At 62.5% G+C, this 20,669-nt stretch overlaps 1 protein-coding gene across 1 annotated transcript; it reads left to right on the plus strand.

Annotated features, from left to right (window-relative positions):
* The first annotated feature begins 7,936 nt into the window (after window positions 1-7,936).
* On the plus strand, window positions 7,937-17,216 carry TBX2 (T-box transcription factor 2). The gene is made up of 7 exons (XM_052804489.1): window positions 7,937-8,467; window positions 9,240-9,507; window positions 12,090-12,236; window positions 13,492-13,568; window positions 13,675-13,844; window positions 15,082-15,695; window positions 16,645-17,216. The coding sequence occupies exons 1-7, from the start codon at window positions 8,103-8,105 to the stop codon at window positions 17,089-17,091; spliced, it is 2,088 nt and encodes a 695-aa protein (XP_052660449.1). The 5' UTR covers window positions 7,937-8,102; the 3' UTR covers window positions 17,092-17,216.
* Window positions 17,217-20,669: the final 3,453 nt, after the last annotated feature.

The raw sequence follows: 20,669 nt of genomic DNA on the forward strand, positions 1-20,669 counted from the left end.
GGACCAGGCACGTCCCACTGCCTCTCCTCCCACACGAAGGGTGTCTGCGTTGCAGCCACCTCTGGAGGTACATTGAATTTTGCGCCTTTTGCTGTCAAAAGGGGAAAGTCCAGCCGTCATGTGGGAGTGATGCCGTTGTCCCAGCCGGGCGGCTGGCCGGACCATGGGATTCCTGCTCCTGGTAGTTCACAGTGACGGTGGGAGCTGGGCAGGATCAGGGCTGCCCTTGCCAGGCTCAACCAAAAAACACCAGGCGTCACCCGGCCGTAGGTCACGCGATTGGCTTTGAAATCACGTGGGTTTCTTTTCCAGGAGGAATCTCACCGGCTCCAAAGGTTTGGATGAGATGCAGTTATGTCTGAGCTCTCCTCTACGCCCATGGAGCCCTGCAAGGTGGGGTCTCTCTAAAGACGACCAAGATTTTGATGGGAGCAGGTGACCCCCACAGCAAGGGTTGCAGGGGAACGTGGGATAATGTAATACCGGTGCTAAAACGGAGGCAGGCAGTGAGGTGCTGGTCTGACCCGGCCCGTGAAGCTGCAAGGGATGCGTGGGCTTTTTGCTGCGGCCCCTCCACCGGCCAAGACTCCTTCCCTTCCCTGGCTTTTCTGGTAAATTCTGCTGCTCTTCGTAATTGAGAAAGCTGCTGCCGAACATCTGCGCAGGCACTGTCCGCTCCGAGCCGGCTGCCAGGGTTGTTAGTGCTCGCGCTGCCGGTGCTTTGATGTGCGCTTGATTCACGGGCTTGGCCGGGGCCGCCCCGCAGATGCTGCCTCTGGGTGGTGCGGGACGGCACCCGCCGCATCTGTGCAAACAGCAGCCCCCGGCAGCCCCCGCATGAAACACCCCGTCCCTCCTCGCCAGGGCTCGGGAGGTGACCTCTCCTGCTGCCGTCTGCAGAGGAAGGTACCCGGAGGCATCCGGAGAGGTCGGCTCAGGTGCTTCCTTCCCTCCATCCCGCCGGCACGCGAAGGGCAGAGGGACGGTGGCGGCCACGCGCCGGCCGGCACGGCAGAGCCCCGCGTCGCCGGTGCGAAGGAAAAGCCGCCGAGCGGAGGGAGCAGAAGAGCCCTGGGCTCGGGGCTGGCGGCACCAGGCAGGCAGAGCCGCGGGGCTGGGGCTTTGCTCTGCAAGGCACGGTGCGGCCCGGGGAGCGCAATCTGTGGCCTTAATCCCGCCGTGTCCTGCGCGCTCTCAAATCCCTTCACTTCAATGAGCGCTTGTAGTGTCGGGCCTGCGCCAGGCGAGACGGCGCGCGGGGACGGCGGGGAGGATTTGCTCAAGAGGCACTGTTTTTTAAGGTGAGATTTGAAGGATGGAAAGACAGATGGCAAACGGAGAGGACAAACGGATCAAGTGAAGGGTTTGTTTCAGCGTGGAGGGGCAAACACGGGAGGGAATTAGTGCTGGCTACAAAATGGGGGCTATTAATACCTGCGGCGTCTCGAGCTCTGCGCTTAGCCCAGCGAGCCGGGATCCTCGCGGGGCACCCATGGCAGGGGCAGACACCGGCCCCTTTGCGGTGCGGGAGTGTGGTTTTTTCTGCTGACATGAATTGATCCCAGCATAGCGCTGAGTGTACCCAGACAAAGCCGGGAGAGGGGTTATTAGCCGGCCGGCGGCCCTGCCATTGTCCCCACTATCTTTTCTTCCCTTTCAGCCTCCCTTCCCGTGGCCCAGGTCTCAAAGACCGTGTGTCAAGAGATTAGTGACCTGCACGAAGGGCAATTGCTTGCTTTGTGCCGGCAGCCCGGCGTCAGGGCTGTTATTTACTTGTTATTTGGTGCTGCCTCCGTTGAGGTATCCATGGAAAACACGCCTGGAGAGCAATCTGCCGGCACCGCAGAGAGCACACGGGCGAGGAGATGGGAGAGGAGGCACTTCAGGGCGGGAGGTTTTGCCGTGCTCACCGCATGCCCGTACCGAGACCCCCCCAAATCCCTCGGGGTGGTCGGTGCAAGAGCCCAGCACCTACAGAGAAGCGAGGAAAAAGCTGGGCAGTGAGAAAATGAAACGCAGCGCAGAGGTGCCCAGGCACCTCACCAGGCGTGGTGCTGGAGCTAGGGCCGTGATGGGGCATCGTCCCACGGCAGTTTTGAGTTTGCAGACTTATTTTAAAAGTTAAAAGATGGGAAGGGTCTGTCCTGTCTGCAGAGCCCTGGTCCACCTTTCGGTGCCTCTGGCAGAGAGCGGCTCAGAGGAGCGCTGGGTTTTTGAGGAAACGTGAATAAAAACGATGAGAGTTGGCCCTTCTGTGCAGTGCTGGGTGTACGTCAAATTCGTACATGATGAAACACCCACGAACCGGACAGGTGCAGTAAGAAAGCGTTATTCCTGCCCATGACCAGCTCATGATTTATTCTGGCTCTTTTTATTTTCTCAGCAGTGAAATGCACTCTCCTATAAACGCGAGACGGTGATTTTCTGCAATCCTAAAAGTCAAACCTAGACCAAAACCACAACTCACGTGACGCGGGGAACAGCGGCGTCAGATCCTGCTTTAGATGCGATTTCAAACGTGTTCCCAGATCCTGCCTGAAGCACCCAGGCCGAGATGTGAGCCCCCAGCAGCTGTTTCACTCCCCCCGGGGTGTTTCACTCCCCCCTACCTTTGATGCCGTAACTTCTGCCAAACTCCTGGCCCCAAACAGAGAGAAAGGGGTTTGGGGAGGTGCAGCCCCCCCCCCCCCCTTGCTGAGGGGCTGGGTGGGCTGGGTGACCCCCCATGGGGCTGGGGGCTGCTCTGCCCAGGTTGGGGAGGGGATCGAGGGGCCCGGGGAAGAGCCCACACCGACCACCGGGGTTCCGGCGTGGGGTGCCCCGACGGAGCGGGCTGGGGGGGGGGACGCTCAGCGGCTCCGTTTCCCCGTGGAAGCCGAGCCGCGGTCACGCGTGGCGGCGGGGGGGGGGGGTGGGGGGCTGCTCGCCCCCGGCCCCAACCCATGACGGCGATGAGGCGGCGGTAATGCCATTAACCCGGGGATTACACGCCCGCGCCGGGATGTGACACACTTTCTCAAATGGAAGTTTTTTAAACAGAGGGATTTGCATGATCCCCCCCCCCACACGCTTCTCCACCGCCCTCCTGCTCCATCCCCGTCCCCGCCCGCCCCCCGCGGTGCCAGCTCGGGTTTCAGACCGCGGTCCCCCCCGCTCGGCTCGGTCCCGGTCGGGGCTCCCGTCTCCTTTTAAGGCAGCGGGCTCGGTGCCTGCGAGGAGCCGGGCCCCGACGTGGGGAGCCGGGCAGCCCCGGGAGGGGGGGGGGGGGGAGCCGGACGGGACCGGAGGGGGGTGGGTGTCATTCCGCCCCCGCGCAGGGAGGACGCTCCGCAATTAAAAAAAAAAAAAAAATTTTTTTTTTTTTTTTATATATATACATCTCCAGCGCGGGGTGCGCAGGGGCCGCCCGGCCGGGCCGGGGTCACTCGCCTCCCGCCCTGACAAACAGGCTGGAAAATGTGTTTATAAATTGTTCAAACTCTGCATAAACTTCAGCGGCGTTTGTGTCTGCGTCTCCCCGCCTGTTGTTATTTTCCAGAAATCTGGATTACTGGAAATATTTTCTTTAAAACTGGAGAGAAATCTAAACAGTCGGAGGGCAGGGGGAGCTCGGGGAGGCGGGGGGGGGGGCAGCCCTGGGGCTGCCGCGCTGGCCGGGCTCCTCGGGTTTCCCCTCGACGGGGCGCGCAGGTCCCGCGGCCGCGCAGCGGGAGGAGGGAGGAGGGAGGACGGCGGCACCGGGGCTGGCGTCGGGTCGAGCATCTCTCTCGGTCGCTGTCGATTAAAGTGCATCAGGCGGGCCCCGCCGCACGACATATCCCGGGCAGCTGCTGCCGCGCAGCGCGGCCCCTCCCGCCCCCCCCCCGACGGGCACCGGAGCCCCGAGGGGGGGGTAAAGGGGGGAAGAGGCGTTTTCCCGGGATCTCCCGGGGGTAAGGGGATTCCCACCCTGCCGAGCGGTGTGAGGGGAGATGCGGCACCCCGGGTGGGTGAGAGCAAACGAGGGCGGTTTCGTTACACGTGGGTTTATTTTCCTCTCCAGGTGGAGCGGGAGAAGCGGGGCCGAGGAAGCCGTCGCGGCTGCGGGGCCGCCCCTCGCCCCCTCCCCGCCTGCCCCACGGCCCAGCTGCGGTGGGGTGGCCAGGCCGGGCCAGGGCGGGGGGAGGGGGGGGAACGGACGACCCCCGGGACCGGAGGGGGCCGCCGAGTCCCTCGGGAGCCCGGCACCCATCGGGCCGAAGGGCTCCTGCCGGGGCGGAGGGAGCTCCCCGCCGAGCCGCCCTCCCCGAGCGCCCGGAGGAGTCCCCTCGCCGTGGCATCAGGGCCGGGAAGGGGGGGGGCCCGACGGCTCGCCCTCGGCACAAGGAAAATCCCTTTCTCCCGGATCCGGAGCGCCCGCGGCCGGTGCTCCCCGCGCAGCCCCGTCGGGGGGGGGGGAGCGCTCCCCGGGGTGCGGGGCCGCCGCAGGCCGGTGGAGCCGGGAGGAGGGGAAGGCGGAGGCCCGGCTGCTTGTGAGAATTGTTATTTTTCATCAATCACCCGCAATTTGTGTAAGTGCCCCGGACAGGACACCAGCCGTCCTGCTGGCTGGGGTCACGGAGACAACACAGCGATGGAGAAGAGCAAATTGCATTTGCTCACCAGCTCACAGATCCAAATTACGGCCCTCGCATGGCGCGGGGAAGGGAGCGAAAGGTCCATGTGACATGAGGGAAATATGAAGGACTTTGACAGGTCTTAAACGGCCTGCGCCAAGGCCTAAGTCTACCGGCTAAAATAGAAAAGGGATGATGAGTGGAGATGGGCAGAGATGAAAGGGGAAGAGAGAGCGGGGCCGCGCCGCGGAGCGGGTGGGGCGCGGGGGGCGACCGGGACGGGACGGGACGGGACAGATCCCCGGGACGGATCCCTGGGACGGCCCGGCCGTCGCCGTCCCAGGCCGGGGACCGCTGGCCAGGACGGCTCCCGGGACCCGGGCACGGTGGCCCCGAGTGCTTGCAGCGTCCTGGGGCAGGCGGGGAAACCCTCCCTGGGAAAATCATGGTGAGGGGACACCTCTCGTCCCCGATTCCCCGGGCAGGGCTGGCCTCGGGGCGGGAGGAAAAAAAAAACCCTCTCCGGGTCCGCTGTCTCATCTCTCCGTGCCCAGTGCCCGGTCACAGACGGGGAGACGCCGGGTTTCGCCCGGCCGCGGGCACGGAGCTGCCCGCCCCGTCCATAGGCACAGGCTCCTGGGTCGGCTCCGCGCCCGTCGGACCGGGGGTCGCGGCCGGACCTGCCCCGGGCAGTGGGTGCCCGGCTCCCCGTTAGCCCCCCACCCCCCGTTAGCCCCATCGGCGAGCGCTGCTACAGAGGGTCGGGGACACGAGGCTGCTCTGGATCGGTTTTATTCTGCAGGCGAGGGCGTTTGCGACGTTACAGCGGGGGGAGGGGGGGGCGGGAGGGGGCACGGCCGGGGGTCCCGGGCCCTGGACCGGAGGAGAAACGAGATTTCCTCGCCGGGGACCCGGCTGCCTCCGGGCCCCGACGGGCCGGGCCCCGCGTCTCCCCGCGGAGCGGCGGGCGAGGTGGCTGCGGGAGAGCCGCCCCCGGCGTGGGGCGATGCCGCCCCGGGGCAATGAAAGGCTCCGGTTTTGCTTTGTGAGGGGGAATTTTATTTAAAAAAAAAAAAAAAAAAAGCAAGCCCCATTTTTGCCAAAGCTGCCGTCAGCAGTTTTCCACGGTGGCGAGGAAGCAAAGTCCAAATCGGGTCTAAATTTCAGTCCCCTCTCCCCGTTCAATGGTCAGCGGGACAACCCCCCCCCCCCCCCCCTCCCTCCCGGCCCCGCCGCCCGGGACAGTCCCGGGGGTGGGGGACACACACACACACGCACTGCGTCCGCCCCGTCGGGCCGGGCAGCGCAGGCAGAGGTGAACCTGCCGCGGGACACGGGCAGGTTGTGGACTCCTCCGGGAAGAGCCCGGGGGGGGGGGGGGGCAGCGGGCAGGGCTCTCCATCGGCAGGATGAACCGGGAGAAAGCGGATCGGGGGGGGTATAAAGAGGAGAGGTCGGGGTGGAGAGGGGGGGACCCGGGGGTCCCTACGTCCCACCCTGCGCGGGGCAACCGCGAAACGCGGCCAGGCGGAGGGAGGCAGGCCGGGGGGGGGGGGGGGGGCAGAAGAGGGGGCCGTTGTCTTCCCCCCCCCCGCCTGGCCGCAGCGCAGGCGGCGCGGGCAGGAGCCTTGGAAGGATGGCAGGGCGCTTTTTGAAGATTTGGGGGTAAATATGAAGTGACAAGAGACGGGTCTTTATTGTGAGGGCTCAGCCGCCTGGCGCCAGGGCCCTCTTCAGCCACCGCGGCCCTCACTTAATCAGCGCAGATCTCCAAACCGACCTCTCCGCGGGGACACCCACCGCGCCCCCCGCCCGCCTCCTCCCCACTCCCCCCCCCCCCAGGCCCCGGCGCGGCGGGACCGGCCCTAATCCCTCTGCAAACAGCCCCGGCGTGTCCCCGTCCCCCCCCCCCCCCCCACTCCTCCTTATCTGCCTCCCCCCCCCGGGTAAACAGTCCCTCCGGCCGGCCACAGCCGCGACGGCCCCCGGCCGTTCACCCGACGGCGGGGTCTGCGCCTCCGCCGTGGGCGCGGCGCTACGGGCGGGACCCCCACCGTCTCCCCCACCACCACTACCCCCCCCCCCCACCCACCCCCGGTCGGGGCAGCTGCCGGCAGGGCGGAGGAGGGGTTGGGGGGGGGAGGGGGGAGAGGGCGACGGCAGGGAGCGACTCACCCGCGCTGGAAATCGCCACTCGGGGCCTCGCCGCCGGCCGCAACCCGCAAACTCTCCACCGGGCCGCGCTCCCGGCGACCGCCCCGTCGGGGCTACGCGGCATTGCGCGGCGGGACGCGGAACGGCGGGCGGGGCGCGCCCCACCTCGATCCGCTCGCCAGGATCTGTCGTAAGACGGCAGCCGCCGACCTCCCCCCCCCCCTTCTCCGGCTTCTCCCCCCCTCCTCCCCGGCCCGCCGCCCCCGCACAAACCGGCGGGGGACCCTTTGCCCCCCCCCGTCCCCCCGGGGCTCCGGGCCGGGCGGAGCCGGGCACCGCTCCCCGCTCCGCCGAGGTGGCTCCGCGCTCTCCCCGCACCGGCGGCGGCCGCTCCCCGGCCGCGGCGCAGGCAGGGCTGACCCGGTATGCGGAAAGGAGCCGGGGGTGGGATTTCGAGCACTTTTCTCTGTCATTGGTTAATATTTTATTCTGTTGACATGTTTTCTTACTGCCGATGCTTCCGACACCTTCTTCTTTATTTTTTTTTTCCTTTTTTTTTTTTTTCCCTTCTTCCTTTCCTCCCTCCCTCCGCCGCCTCCCCCCCCCCTTACCCCCCCCCCTCCCCGCGCCCCGGAGCTTGGCCGGAGCTGTCAAAACCACGCCTATGCAGATCCACAATTGGTCTGAAACGCGTAAAATCAGCAATCAAGGGGGCTTGGCTCATTAGCGGGCGGATCAGAGCAGGAAGGACATGTGAGATAGTCACAGTTTTACAGAGATCAGGACAAGATCTAACCGTTTCCACTCCGGCTCCTTTAGCCATGAGCAGCCCTCGCCCCAGCGCCGTCCGCGGAGCGCGCAGCCGGGCCGGGGCGCAGCCAGGGCCCGCGGGGGTGTGAGTGAGGGCCAGGGCGGCCGCTCCGCGCAGCCCCGCGCCGGCTTTTGTTTCTATTTTAGTGTCGGGAAGGACTTTACCGGGAGGGTTCTCTCCCTCGCTCGCTCTCCCTCGCTGCAACAACAACAACAAAAAAATAAGGACCTACTTGTCTCCCCTCCGCAGACCGGGAGTCCCAGGAGCCGGGAACTGCCTTTTTTTTTTTTTTTCTTCTTGTTCTTTTTTTTTTTTTTTTTCCCAGATCTAGTTCCGCTGTTTTTCGGCTTTTTTTGTGTGTGTGCTTTTTTTTTTGTGTGTGTGTGTTGTTGATTTTCCTTCCTCTTCCAGAGACTCGAGCGAGTTCGCTGGGCAGGAGAGGAAAAAAAAAAACAAACCAACCAAACCAACAAAAAACCAACCCACACACACATTTTTGTAAAGGGAATCCCTCTTTTTCTCCTGGATTTGTGGATGCACCGATGAGAGATCCAGCCTTCCCAGGGACTGCCATGGCTTACCACCCCTTCCACGCACCCCGGCCGGCCGACTTCCCCATGTCCGCTTTCCTCGCAGCCGCCCAGCCTTCCTTTTTCCCCGCTCTGGCTCTGCCTCCGGCGGCGCTGGCAAAGCCCATGCCGGACCCCGGGCTGGCCGGGGCGGCCGAGGCCGGGCTGCACGTCTCGGCCCTGGGACATCACCATCAAGCCGCCCATCTGCGTTCGCTCAAGAGCCTGGAGCCCGAGGAGGAGGTCGAAGACGACCCCAAAGTAACGCTGGAAGCCAAAGAGCTTTGGGACCAGTTTCACAAGCTGGGCACCGAGATGGTGATCACCAAATCCGGGAGGTAAGAGCCCGGCTCCGCGCAGCCCCGCGGAGCCCGCCCCGCACCTGCGCGGCCGCGCAGCGCCCTCGCCCCTCCGTTTCATCCCGCTCCCCCCCCCCCCGGTGCTCGCCAAATCCACCCCGAGGAATTAACGCGGGGACTTTCGATCCCTGGAGTTTTTCGGAGGTATTCCCCCCCCCCGCCCCTCCGAGCTGCCCCCCAATTATTACTTTTTCCGAGCGCGCTCCCAAATTAAATTTGGGCGCGCTAATTGAGCGCCCGTAATCCCCCGCTGCATTCTGTTTACGCCGCTTCTCGCCGCTTCCCTTCCCTCCTGCCAAACTTGCCCCGCGGCCGGGGGTCGTCCCCGGTCCTCCCCGTGTCCCCCGGTCCCGGGGGAGGGCAGCGGCGGGGCTGCCCGGGTGCTGGGCGAGCGGAGCGGCTCGTCGGAGGGCAGGGAAATGGGGTGAAAGCCAGGATGCTTTTTCACCCCTTATTTATTTCCCGGAATGGGATTTTGAAGCTTGCCCCACACCCCCCCCCCGCCCGGCTTTCTGCCCCCGGCGGGTGCAGCAGAGCGGGGTGAGAAGCAGCGGGACGGGAGAAAGGCTGGAAATCCTCGGTGAAGCTAAACTAAAAGATGGTGGTTTCGGAGCGGCAGCCCCGGGACCGGGCGGTGCGGAGCGGCTCGGTGGGGCCGCGGCCGTCGGGGCGTCGGCGGGGCCGCGGCCGTCGGGGGGTCGGCGGCGGGGCGGGCGGGCGCAGCCCTGTACCGCTCTGGGTCTCTCCGCAGGAGGATGTTCCCCCCGTTCAAGGTGCGGGTGAGCGGCCTGGACAAGAAGGCCAAATATATTTTGCTGATGGATATAGTGGCGGCCGACGATTGCCGGTACAAGTTCCACAACTCCCGCTGGATGGTCGCCGGCAAGGCCGACCCGGAGATGCCCAAGCGCATGTACATCCACCCCGACAGCCCGGCCACGGGGGAGCAGTGGATGGCCAAACCTGTTGCCTTTCACAAGCTCAAGCTCACCAACAACATCTCGGACAAGCACGGCTTTGTAAGTGCGGCCGCGGGGCAGAGCGGAGCCCCCCGAGCAGGGACGTCCACCACCCCCACCGCCCCGAGCAGGGACCCCGGGGGCAGGCGTGGGGTTTGCCCGGTGCCGGGGCTGCCCGGCTCTGCTCTACCCGGGGGCGACCGGGGGAGCGGCTGGGCTTTACCGGCTTCTTCCCCCCGGGGCCGGGCTGGCCGGCAGGGCCTCGCCGGGCCCTGCGGTGGCCTGGCTGATCCCGCAGCCCCCCGGGCCCCGCTCCTGCCCGGCACCGAGGGGCAGCTCCCCGCTCTCCCGGGGGGAAAAGGGAGGTTTGGGCTGCGGGCAGCCTCAGGCTCCCCTTGGCTCCCGCATCCCCGACCCTCCCCGGCCTCCGCGGCCTGTCCTGTCGCCTTTCCCCGGCCCTCGGAGCTCTGCGGGGAGTGGGATTTGGCGGGGGGAGTGGATGTGCGGGGCCGAGGCCGGGGGATGCAGCGAGGGGCAGCCCCGACGGGGCGGCGGGCAGGGGCAGCCCGGGCTGTCGGGCCGGGCCGGGCCGGGGGGAGCGGAGCTGGAGGTATCGGCACCTGCGCTGGGTTTCCGTGGCCGGGAGCAGGGAGCGGAGCTGTTGGGAGGCACGGCTCCGCACCGGCTGCTTCTGAAAGGCCGTCTTTCTTTCCCTATTGATCATATCTGCATCAGCTAAAGGAGGTAAAACAAAACAAAACAAAAAAATAAAGCCAAAAAACCCTAAGAACCCAAACAAAGGAGGGGGGGAAGAGAGAGAGAGAAGGAAAGAAAGAAAAAGAAAGAAAGAAAGAAAGAAAGAAACCCAAGCGTGTTGGCAATTTGCAGAGATCCGCAGAAAGCACGGTCCAAACGCGAGGGGAGCGTGATCCCGCGTGGATGCACGGAGGGGGGGCGGGGGGGGGGGGGAGAGAGAGAGAAAAAATCACAGCGCCCAAGCCAGCTATCTCTAGCCTCTGGACAAGCATTTAGGGCGATAAAGGGAAAGTTCATCGTCCAGCGTTGGTGATACGGTAATTAGCGGGGAGCCGAGGCGGGCGGGAGCGGCGGCAGAGCCGCGGGGCAGCCGCGCTCCCGGGGCTGCGGGACAACGGCGCTCAGGTGGGGGCGAGCAGCTCAGCAGCTCCCCCGGGTAACTTTTCTCTTTCTTTTTCTTTTTTTTCTTTTCTTTTTTTTTTTTTCTCTCTTAAGGCAGGAAACAGCGTCTTTGTTAAATAATACATTGCACGGTTATTTATAGACAGCAAGGTAAATCGATAGAGAGGGAGTCTAAAAAATAGCTTTTTTTTTTTTTTTTTTTGATACTGGGGGAAAAACTAGTTTGATTCAGCGTTTTTAACGGTTTGCCTCCTTCAATTAAAGATTTCTGGTATCTGTCGTTGTCCAGAATCCGGACTGTGTTAAATCTGGGAGATGAGGGTTTAGCCAGTGCCCATCTGGTCAGAGAGGGATGATTTTTTTTTTTTTTTAAAGGAATGCAGATTTGCACGCCCGAATGAGACTTTTTGCACCATTTTCATAATAAATCCCGTCTAGATGATATCAATATAATAGCGACCCGACAGTTCATCAGCAGGTGATTATTGCTGGGGTTAAAAAAAGGGGGATTTTTTTTTATTGCCTTCTAAAACGAAATGAAGTGATAATTATTTAGCCATTTGGCCGACGTTATTTGACTATAATTACTCAAGCTTTCGCCGTTCCCCTACCAATTCCGGGCGGTGAATACTGCATTTCAGCCCGACCACAGCAGGTTGGGGAATTATTTAATCGCTATCGGGCAGGAAAGCGTTGCGGGTGCGGGCAGAGAGGGGGGCAGGGGGTCGGAGCGGCCCCCGGGGCGCGGCTCGGGGGGTTCAGCCGCTTCCAAAAATCCTCGGTCAAATCGCGGTGAATTTGGTTTTTTTCTTGGGGAAAAAAAAAAAAAAACCAACACACGAAAAAAAACCCGAGAGGGTAGGTAGAGAATGGCTTTGAGTGTTGGCGAGGCTTTCAGACACCTGGTTGGGAAAAAAAAAAATGTCTGTTCCTTCTGCAGCGTTGCTCCGAGACATAAATTTAACATGGCTCATGGTGAAACGCTCCTTTCACGTCGCAGGCGCTGGCTGGGGCTGGCACGGGTTTCTGCCGCCACCGACACAAATCGAGAGGCTTTTTAACATTATTTTTTTGTGGTGGTGAGGTAGAGTATTTTTGATTTTTTTTTAAAGGACGGAAATAGGAAAAGCGGTGAGAAACGTGTCGAAAACTCGCCTCGCGTTTGCAGGGTTGTAATAAAACGGGGAGATCCCTCTTGCTGCTTTATTGCCGTGCTTAACACCCGCAAAGATGCTGCTGTGCCTGCCTTCCCCTGACCTCCTTATTCGGGGGCAGATCGTGCAATGGCATAAACAACAAAAAAAAGAAATCTCCCTCTTCGGCATCCACCGGCATTCCTTCCTCACGGTGAATTTATGTATCTTTTTTTTTGGTTGTTTTCGGGAGAAAAGGGATTTTTTTTTTTAGGGAGATAGCTAGATGCGCGTGTAACGTGGACCGTGAGGCTGACGGCAGCCGCGGGCTGTGCTCTCTCGCCCACCCAGACCATCCTGAACTCCATGCACAAGTACCAGCCCAGGTTCCACATAGTCCGGGCCAACGACATCCTCAAGCTGCCCTACAGCACCTTCCGCACCTACGTGTTCCCCGAGACCGACTTCATCGCCGTCACTGCCTACCAGAACGACAAGGTACGGCCGGGCAGCCCCTGCCCTCTCCCTGCCCTCCCCTCCTGCCCCGTCCCTGCCCCTGCCCATTCCCTAGCCCTTGTCCCTGCACCTACCCCTGCTCTCACCCCTCTCCCATCCCTTACCCCTTAGCAGGGTGTATTTGTGTATGCGTGCGCACCTGAGGACGTTTTTGGGGAGAGTGACCAAAAGGCGGCAACAGGAGGAAGGTTAAGCCCCAAGCCCTCAGAGCAGGAGGCACCCTTCGTACTACTGCTATTATTGCTGTTGCTCTTGGTATTGCTGTTGGTATTGCTAATACTAATGCTATCGCTAATGCTATTATTAGCATTTCTATTATTACTATTAATAATTTCCTCTTGGACTTCGTTGCACCTTTCCTGGGCCGTGGGAGTCTCTGCTGCGGGCCCAGGCTGCAGAGAGCAGCACCGCGGCCGGGGCAGCCTCAAGCAGAAGGTGCCCTGGGCTCGGGAAGAGCCAAAAAAATAGACCCAGAGAAGCTAATTTTAGTTGCTTTCGTGATTTAGCAAGCGTTGCCCTGTGAGCAGCAGAGCCAGGGGAGCTCGGTGGGGAGCGGAGAGCCTCTGCCGGCCCCCTCCAAAGGTTATGTGTGGATGCGTGTGTGTTTTAACCCAAAAGCTGACCCCCACCTCCACCCCTGGCTGCTGATGCTAATTGACAGCTCCGTCTGAGGGTCCTGGTGGGCTTGTTTCCCTCGTAAAGTTTATGGCGAAGAGTCACAATCGATTAAAGAGCACTTTGTCTGCTCACCCGCCGCAAGCTGAGCGGGGCAGCCGCCGGCCGGTGGGCCCCGTCGGGCGGCAGCGGGAGGGGGATGCCACGGCCCGGGGCGGCCGGGCGGGGGTCGGAGCAGCGCCTTTTTCCCGAGCCCCCTCTCTTGGGGCCGTATTGCAGAGCCATGCATTATTGAGCGCCCTAATGTCGCCGGCCCCAGAAGCCGGTGGCGGGGAGGGATAAGAATAGCTTTTAACCAGCGCCGCACGGCTCAGTCGCCATCTTCCCTCCGGGGGGCCGTGAAAAATAACTTCCTATCATTAAGACCCTATTAATAATTCAAGCCCAAACCTCAGCATCATTTTTAATAAAGCATGCGGTGTGTTAAAGCGGGGCCGCGGCGCGTTTCGCAGCCTGCGCAGCGCACCCCGGGCTCCCCGACGGCGGCCGGGGGGGGGGGGGGTCGGGCAGGGCTTCACGCCTCCTCCTTTCTCCCTGTGTCCCCCTCCCTCTTTCCCCGCAGATCACCCAGCTGAAAATCGATAACAACCCCTTCGCCAAGGGCTTTCGGGACACGGGCAATGGCCGGCGGGAGAAGAGGTAAGGGCTGTTCCCCCCCCCTTCTCCGTGTCGGGCCCCCGCGCAACCACCGCTCCGCAGCCACGGAAGGCCGGCTGCTGCCCCACGTCACCTCTCGCCCCGTTAGGAAGCAGCTCTCGCTGCCGTCCCTGCGGATGTACGAGGAGCCCTGCAAGCCCGACCGCGACGGCGGCGAGTCGGATGCCTCGTCCTGCGAGCCCTCGGCCGTGCGCGACGCCCTCCACTCGCCCGTGGGTGCCCTCCCCAGCCCCCTGCGCCTCAAGGGCAGCGGCAGAGGTAAAGGAAGAGGCCCGGTTCCCAAATTTCTCCACACGTCGGGTTTCTGCTCCCTCGGGGCCGGTGGGTGCCGGTTTCTTTGGGGGGCAGAGAGGCAAACCACCAGGTTTTTTTTTTCCCTGGGGATGGGCACAAAGGAGCCCGAGGGTTGAAAGGGCAAGAACAGAGCAAACACGAATGGCATTCATGGGTTGCGACGTTTTCCCGTTTATACGTTAAGCGTGAACAAGAAGAAATGGCAAGGCAGCCCGTGTGCTAGGCACGTTTGCCCGGCTCCTCGGTGGTGCGTGCCCTGCCTTTCATGGCTGGCTCGCACTCCCCTGGGGAAAAAAAAAAAAAAAAGAATTAATACACTGGAAAGGGGAAAAAGATGTTGTAACTCCAGGGCTTCAAGCTAGTAAATGAAAATAAACTAGCAGTTCCCACGTTGCAGTTTTTAGATGCTGGGTTTTGTCTTGCCGCACTATCAATCTGCTCTTTAAACTTTCCACCAGCCCGATTCCCTGCAAACCTTCATCAAAACTGCAACCCCCCCGCCCCGAGCTGGTGGGAGGGTTTATTACACCCCTCTCCTCTTTCAAAGGCTTCCCCGAATATTTGCCCCAGCCTGCAGAGCTTCACCTAACCCGCACCAAAATGTTTTTTTCGTTTAGCGGGAGCCGGGCGGGCAGGGCTTCTGCTCCCCTCGCCCTCGCCATCCCCTCGCCTCTCATCCCCCTTCCTCCTCTGAGAGCTCGATGGGTTTTTTAAATTAAAGCCCCTTTTAGGAAAGACAGTACCATACTTCTTGCCTTAAAACTGCCTCTTTAACCTGCCTCAACCTGCACATTTGGAATAAATCCACGGCGCGCTGTTGATCAGCTCCATGTAATTAAATATATACAGGACCATTTCCTCCAGCGCTGTCCACCCGCCCGCGCCCTCTTCATCCCCCACTCCGCAGCCCGCTTTGAGTTTGCAGCTAACGAGAGCGATGCCGTAATAGATTTGGGTCCTCCATCAAACATGTTTTTCCTGTTTGGCAGAGCGACAGGGCTGCTGCTGTTAATCCCCTTTCCCCAGAGCGACCGCGGCACGAGGGCCCATTTCTGCCCCCGAAATGAGTTTCTCCCATTAATAACGATCGGGACTTTGCCACCGCAACCTCTCCCCGACGCCAGGGCTCTCGCGAGTGACCCGCTCCTCGCCTCCCCTGGGGGCTTCTGCTCTGACCCTCTGCCCCTCCATCCCCTTGCAGAGGAGAAGCCGGGGGCCGACAGCGATGCGGAGGTGGAGAAGGCACCCGAGGAGCGGCCGGCGGCAGCGGCCAGCCCCGGCGGGGAGGATGCGACGCCCCGCAGCAGCCCCCGGTGCCCGGAGGAGCGGAGCAAGGAAAGGCGCAGCCCGGAGAAGGCCAAGGATGGCACGTCCCCCCGGGAGGGTCCCGGCGAGGGTCTGTTCGGCACACGGGGCCTGGAGAAGGACAAGGTGGAAGGACGGAGGAAAGAGCCGGACCCGGGCAAGAAGGACGCGGAGGGCGGCGGGCTGGGCAAGGAGGCCTTCGCCCCGCTGATGGTGCATACGGACAGCCCCCCACACCTGAGCGCTGGGCACCTGCAGAGCCTGGCACTCTCCGGCCTCCACGGGCAGCAGTTCTTCAGCCCCCTGGGCGCCGGGCAGCCCCTCTTCATCCACCCGGGACAGTTCGCCATGGCCCCCGGTGCCTTCTCCGCCATGGGCATGGGACACTTGCTGGCCTCGGTGACCGGTGGGGGCAGCCTGGAGAATGGAGCCCTCTCGTCCGCCCCGGGCACGGCGGGGACGGCCACCCCCTTCCCATTCCACCTCTCCCAGCACATGCTGGCCTCTCAGGTAAGCCCCCGTGCCCACCCCGTGACCCCGTCCCCATCCCTGCTGTGCGGCCGGGCGCTGGGCCCTCCTCTCCGTGTCCTTCCCCAAAGCTCCCTGAACGAACAGAGTGCTTTGGGGGCACAGGGCAGGTCCTGGCTGGCATCACCCCCCAGTGTCGGGGCACGCGGGGTGGCCGCGGTGCAGCTCTCGCGGGGTCAGGAGCTGGTGGTGCCCTCAGCCTCCCCTGTGGCCCCAGCAGCCCGTGGGGACGAGGGGGTGACGCTCCCCTTGGCCCTTGACGTGCCGCCTGGTGAGGCACAGGCAGGACGTGGGGGACGTTTTGAAGGTTGGCCTCAGGGCTGGTTTGAGGAGGAATCTTGATTTTTTTTTTTTTTTTTTGCAGCTGATACGGCTCCCCCATAGGCAGGGGCAGAGTGAGGAGCCATGGTCCTGCCTGACCTGGCCATCCCCAACCAGGAGCCCCCCCCATCTCCCTGCCAGCCCCCAAACGGCTCCCGCAACGCTTGCGCTTGTGTTGCCTTTCCCAGCCCCTATCATGAAATGCATAAAGATGTCTTCGAGCTCCCCTAATTTATCGATCCTCCTTAACAATGTGTTTTGACGTGGTTCAAGTTCTGCGATGCTGCACAGACGGCGACACCCAGCGCACGCACGGGGGCAGAGACGGGGCACGGCCCCCCAGTGCCGTACCCCCGGGCAGGTCTCGGATTGGAGTTTGTGCCCAGCAGCACCAGCCCGGGTCGGTGCGGGGCAGATGGGGCTCCCCAGCTGTACCCCCTCCCTCAGCCCATCCCACAGGGATATCCCCACGCTGTATTTTTAGGACAATACCGGGGTGTCCCAGCTTTGCCTCGGCGTTCTCGGGGGGGACACAACCCGGGGGGCAAGGCAGGAGGGGGGACGCAGCAGAGCATCGGCGAGGCTCTCACCCCTCTCTCTCTCTCTGCAGGGAATCCCGATGCCCACCTTCGGCGGACTCTTCCCCTACCCTTACACCTACATGGCGGCGGCCGCGGCGGCCGCTTCGGCCATGCCGGCCACCAGCGCGGCGGCTGCTGGGCCGCTTTCCCGCAATCCCTTCCTGGGCAGCAGCCGTCCCCGCCTGCGCTTCAGTCCCTACCAGCTCCCGGTCACCATCCCACCCAGCACCAACCTGCTGACCACCGGCCTGCCCGCCAGCCTGAACCCCGGCTCCGAAGGCTCCAAGGCCGGCAGCAGCCGGGAATCCAGCCCCCTTCCCGAGGTGCCCCTGCACAAGGGGGGCAGCCAGCGCCCCGCCGCCTCCCCCAAGGGCTCCCTGAAGGAGTCCCTCAACGAACTGCAAAACATCCAGAGACTGGTGAGCGGGCTGGAGAGCCAGCGGGAGTTGTCACCCGGCAGGGAGTCCCCCAAGTGACCGACGGGGCGGGCAGCGAGCCCTCCCGGCGGGGCGGAGAAGCACTGGTATTTTGTACAGCACAGTATAAATATTTATTGCGGAGCCAGGGGTGGGGGCAGACGGGGAGCGGGGTGCTGGAGCAGAGGGATGGAGCCCCGCCAGCCAAGCGGACCCATCGCCCCAGAGTCAGGAGCAAGAGGTGGGAGCGCAGGGCTCGCCCGTGTCCCCCCCTTCCCCGAGCTGTGGGGCTGGGAGCGGCTCCCCCCGCTCCGGTGAGGCCGCGGAGCCCCCCCGGCCCTTCCGCTCCCCCACTCCGGGCACTGGGCAGCTCTGGGGGGGGGGCACAACGAGCCGGCTCAGAGGCACCCGATGGACGGGGCGGCCCCCACCCCGGCCCCAGCCCCAGCTCTGGGGAGGTGAGCGGGGCCAAAAACCTCATCTGTGCAAGGGGAGGGGGGGAGGAAAAAATAATTAAGGGAAAAAAAAAAAAAAAAAAGAAACGAAACATGGGAAACGAACCGCCTTGGCAGCCGCCGCTGCCACGCAGAGCTGGTACGGCGGGGGGGAGCCCCGTGGGTACCCGGGCAGATATTTATGAAATAAATGGTAATTTGTGTAAATAAGCTATAAGGATCCCAGAATATGCAAATTGGTATTAATTTATTCAGAGTTGTACATTGGTGTGTACATAATATCTAGAGTTTAACTCATCGCATTTAAGTTTTTTTTGTTTTTTTGTTTTTTTTTTTTCATTTTACATGAACATATATATTGTAAATGAAAACTATTTAGCTCTTTGTGATTGAAGGAGATATTGGTTTCTTTAACTGTGTTTTAAAATATTGTTTATCCCGCCTGTTCTCTAGGACAATCATGTGCCACCGGTAAAACAATTCTTGGAGTCATTGAAACTTAAGAGTTCAATTCTTTAACGGACTTTTGCAAGAAAAAAAAAAAAAAACGAATCCAAAACGTAACTAAAATATCGCTACAGTGCGGGGTATAGAGAATGCAGGAATAAACCTCAGGTTTTTATTTTTCACTCCAGAACAAAAAAAAAGTATAATAAATTTAAATATCACAGGACTGTGCTCTATATTTGTTTTAAAATAAAAAGATACATGATTTGCAACGTGCTGGTTACTCGGGTATCTGTCTGTTCAGTTTTGATGAATTCTCACATCTTTCAATAAAAAAAAAAACCTACTCGGAGAAGTCCTGCCGGCTCCCGCCTCTTTCATTCCCGCGGCCGCACCGCCCCGTCGGGGCCGCCGCTCCTCCGCAGGTGCTCAGCGCTGGGCGGACGGTCCGGCCCAAGGGGCCGCGGATCCCCGACGGCTCCGGAGCCGCCCGCTCCGGGGTGCTCGCTCCGTCCGCTGCCGGGCCCCGGCTTCGACCGGGAAAGAGGAAAAACGCCCCGACGTGGACCACCACCCGCCCCGGCGGCGGGGCTCCCGGGGAGGGGGAACCGCCGCCGGGCCTGTCCGTCGGGGCTTTTCTGCCTTCAGGGCCTTTGCCCGGCCCACAAGCTCTCCCCCTCCCCGTCCTCCTCCTCCTCCGCCCCGGGGGGGGACCCGGCAGGTGCGCAGGCGTCCGCGGGGGCGGTAGCGGGGGCGGACGGGGATCTCCCGGGTGCGGCGGGGGAGGATGCGGCGCCGGGAGCCTCCGCGGGTGCGGGTCGGTCCGCAGCGTCCTCGGGGAGCGGTTGAAACAGCCCGGGGGATGCGCACCGGTGCCTTCCCGGGAGGGCAGGTACCGGCCGGTCGTGCTGCGGGGATGCGCACCGGTACCGGCGGGGACGGGAGACGCTCAGGTACACCGGTACCGGCGGGGAAAGGGAGGACCCGGGATGGGGAAGGGGTGACCCGGGCAGGGCGGCACCGTCGGGGATGAGGAGGGGATGACCCCGGCACGCCGGTACCGTCGAGGATAGGGAAGGGCTGACCCGGGCACACCGGTACCGTCGGGGATGGGGCTGCCCCGGGGCTGTGGGTCCCCACATCTTCCCCCCCCCCCCCCCCCCGCCTCTCTCCGCACCCGGAGCCGCTCGGGGGGTTGCGGGCCGCGGCCGAGGAGGACGCAAACAGCCCTTTTCCTCACCAATTACCCTTCTCCCGCTCCGGGGAAGATTTATGACCCCAATGGCGGGCGGGGGCGGGAAGGGGGGGGGGGGGCGGCCCCGTCGGGCGCGGAGGCGCAGCGCCGGGCGAAGGGCGCCCTCTGCTGGTGCCGCCGAGCACCCGCCGCCGCCTCCCGGCCCCGACGGGGCGGGTCGTGAGCGATCGCGGTTCCTCGTCGGGTTCCCCCGAACTCCAGCCCTAACGCTCCCCGGAGGAAAGGGGGAGGGGGGGGGGCTGCAGGTAGGGAAGGGGCTGCGGGTCCCCCTCACCTCCATCCCACCCCCCCGTGGCGGCAGAGTTTGCGGGGAGACGCTGGGGCTGCGTTCCCCGACGGCGGGAGAGGAGCCGTTGTGCCTTACGGAGAGGAGCGGGGCCGTTTCTGCCGGGGGGGGGGGGGGACCGGCAGGGTGTGAAGGGCTTAACCAGGAGGAGGGAAGTGTAGTTACTAAAATTAGGCTTGCAGGATTATTTCCAAATAAACATCACTCAGGATGAATAACAATTTAACGGATTCTATTTTTAGCGGGGGGGAGGGGGCACGGCATGCGCCAGTGGGGGGGCTCCCCTGGCCCTTTCCACCACCCTTCCAGCCATGCTGGGGCAGGCAGAGCAGGGAGATAGCGATGGAGCTGCTGAACACAGCCAGCGCCGGAGGAGCCTCGTGCCAGCTTCCTTCCATCCTGGTGGGGGTCAGGGACAGCGACGCCATCCAGCCCGGTCCGAGGGACAGTGAAGATTTAAACGAGCCCTGGTGCTGGCGGGGCATCCCAACCTGCCCACTGAGCATGAAGCCGCTCGTCACTGGGGAGGGAAAAATATTCCTTGCAGAGCATGGGTTCGTGCCGGTGACTTTGAGGGATGGTGCCCAAAGGCAGGGAGCAGGGCCTGGCCCCCCCCGCAGCCACGGGGTACAGGCAGTAGGGCATTTCTGCAGGAGCTGAGCTGCTCCAGGCCTGTCGTGGCCAAACCCAGGCTCTGAGAAACCCTGTTCAAACAGCTCTGCGAGCAGCTACCCATTAGTCACGCAGTGTGCTGGGATTATTTTCCTTAGCTACAAAAAGGCACTGGGAGGCCCCACGGGGGCACACCCAGCACAGCCCCCCTCCATGGCTTTGCTGCCCTGCACCCTGCGATGCACCCGACAAAACCTGGCTTGGCCATGCTGGGTGCTGTGGTCACTGTCGGGTCACAAAAATAAAGCACTGGGTGCTCCGGTGACCTCCACCTGGCGGAAGGCGCTGGTGTTTAACCAGCAGGTAACGCTGGTGCCGTGTCACCGACACAGTGAGATCCCCAGAAATCAAATATTTCACTAGTGTTAGTGGTTTGCTTTTGAATTTCTTCAGCTAAATGCACAAAGTGCTTGGCTAGATGCTAAAAATAACATTCTGCCCTGAGGGTTTCGTGGGCCTGGTGGACAAACCCCGGCTAACTTGGCCGCCGAGCCGCTGTACGGCACAATAATGCTGCTGGAAC

Source organism: Harpia harpyja, chromosome 12, assembly GCF_026419915.1.
Source record: "Harpia harpyja isolate bHarHar1 chromosome 12, bHarHar1 primary haplotype, whole genome shotgun sequence".
NCBI classification, from domain to species: Eukaryota; Metazoa; Chordata; class Aves; order Accipitriformes; family Accipitridae; genus Harpia; species Harpia harpyja.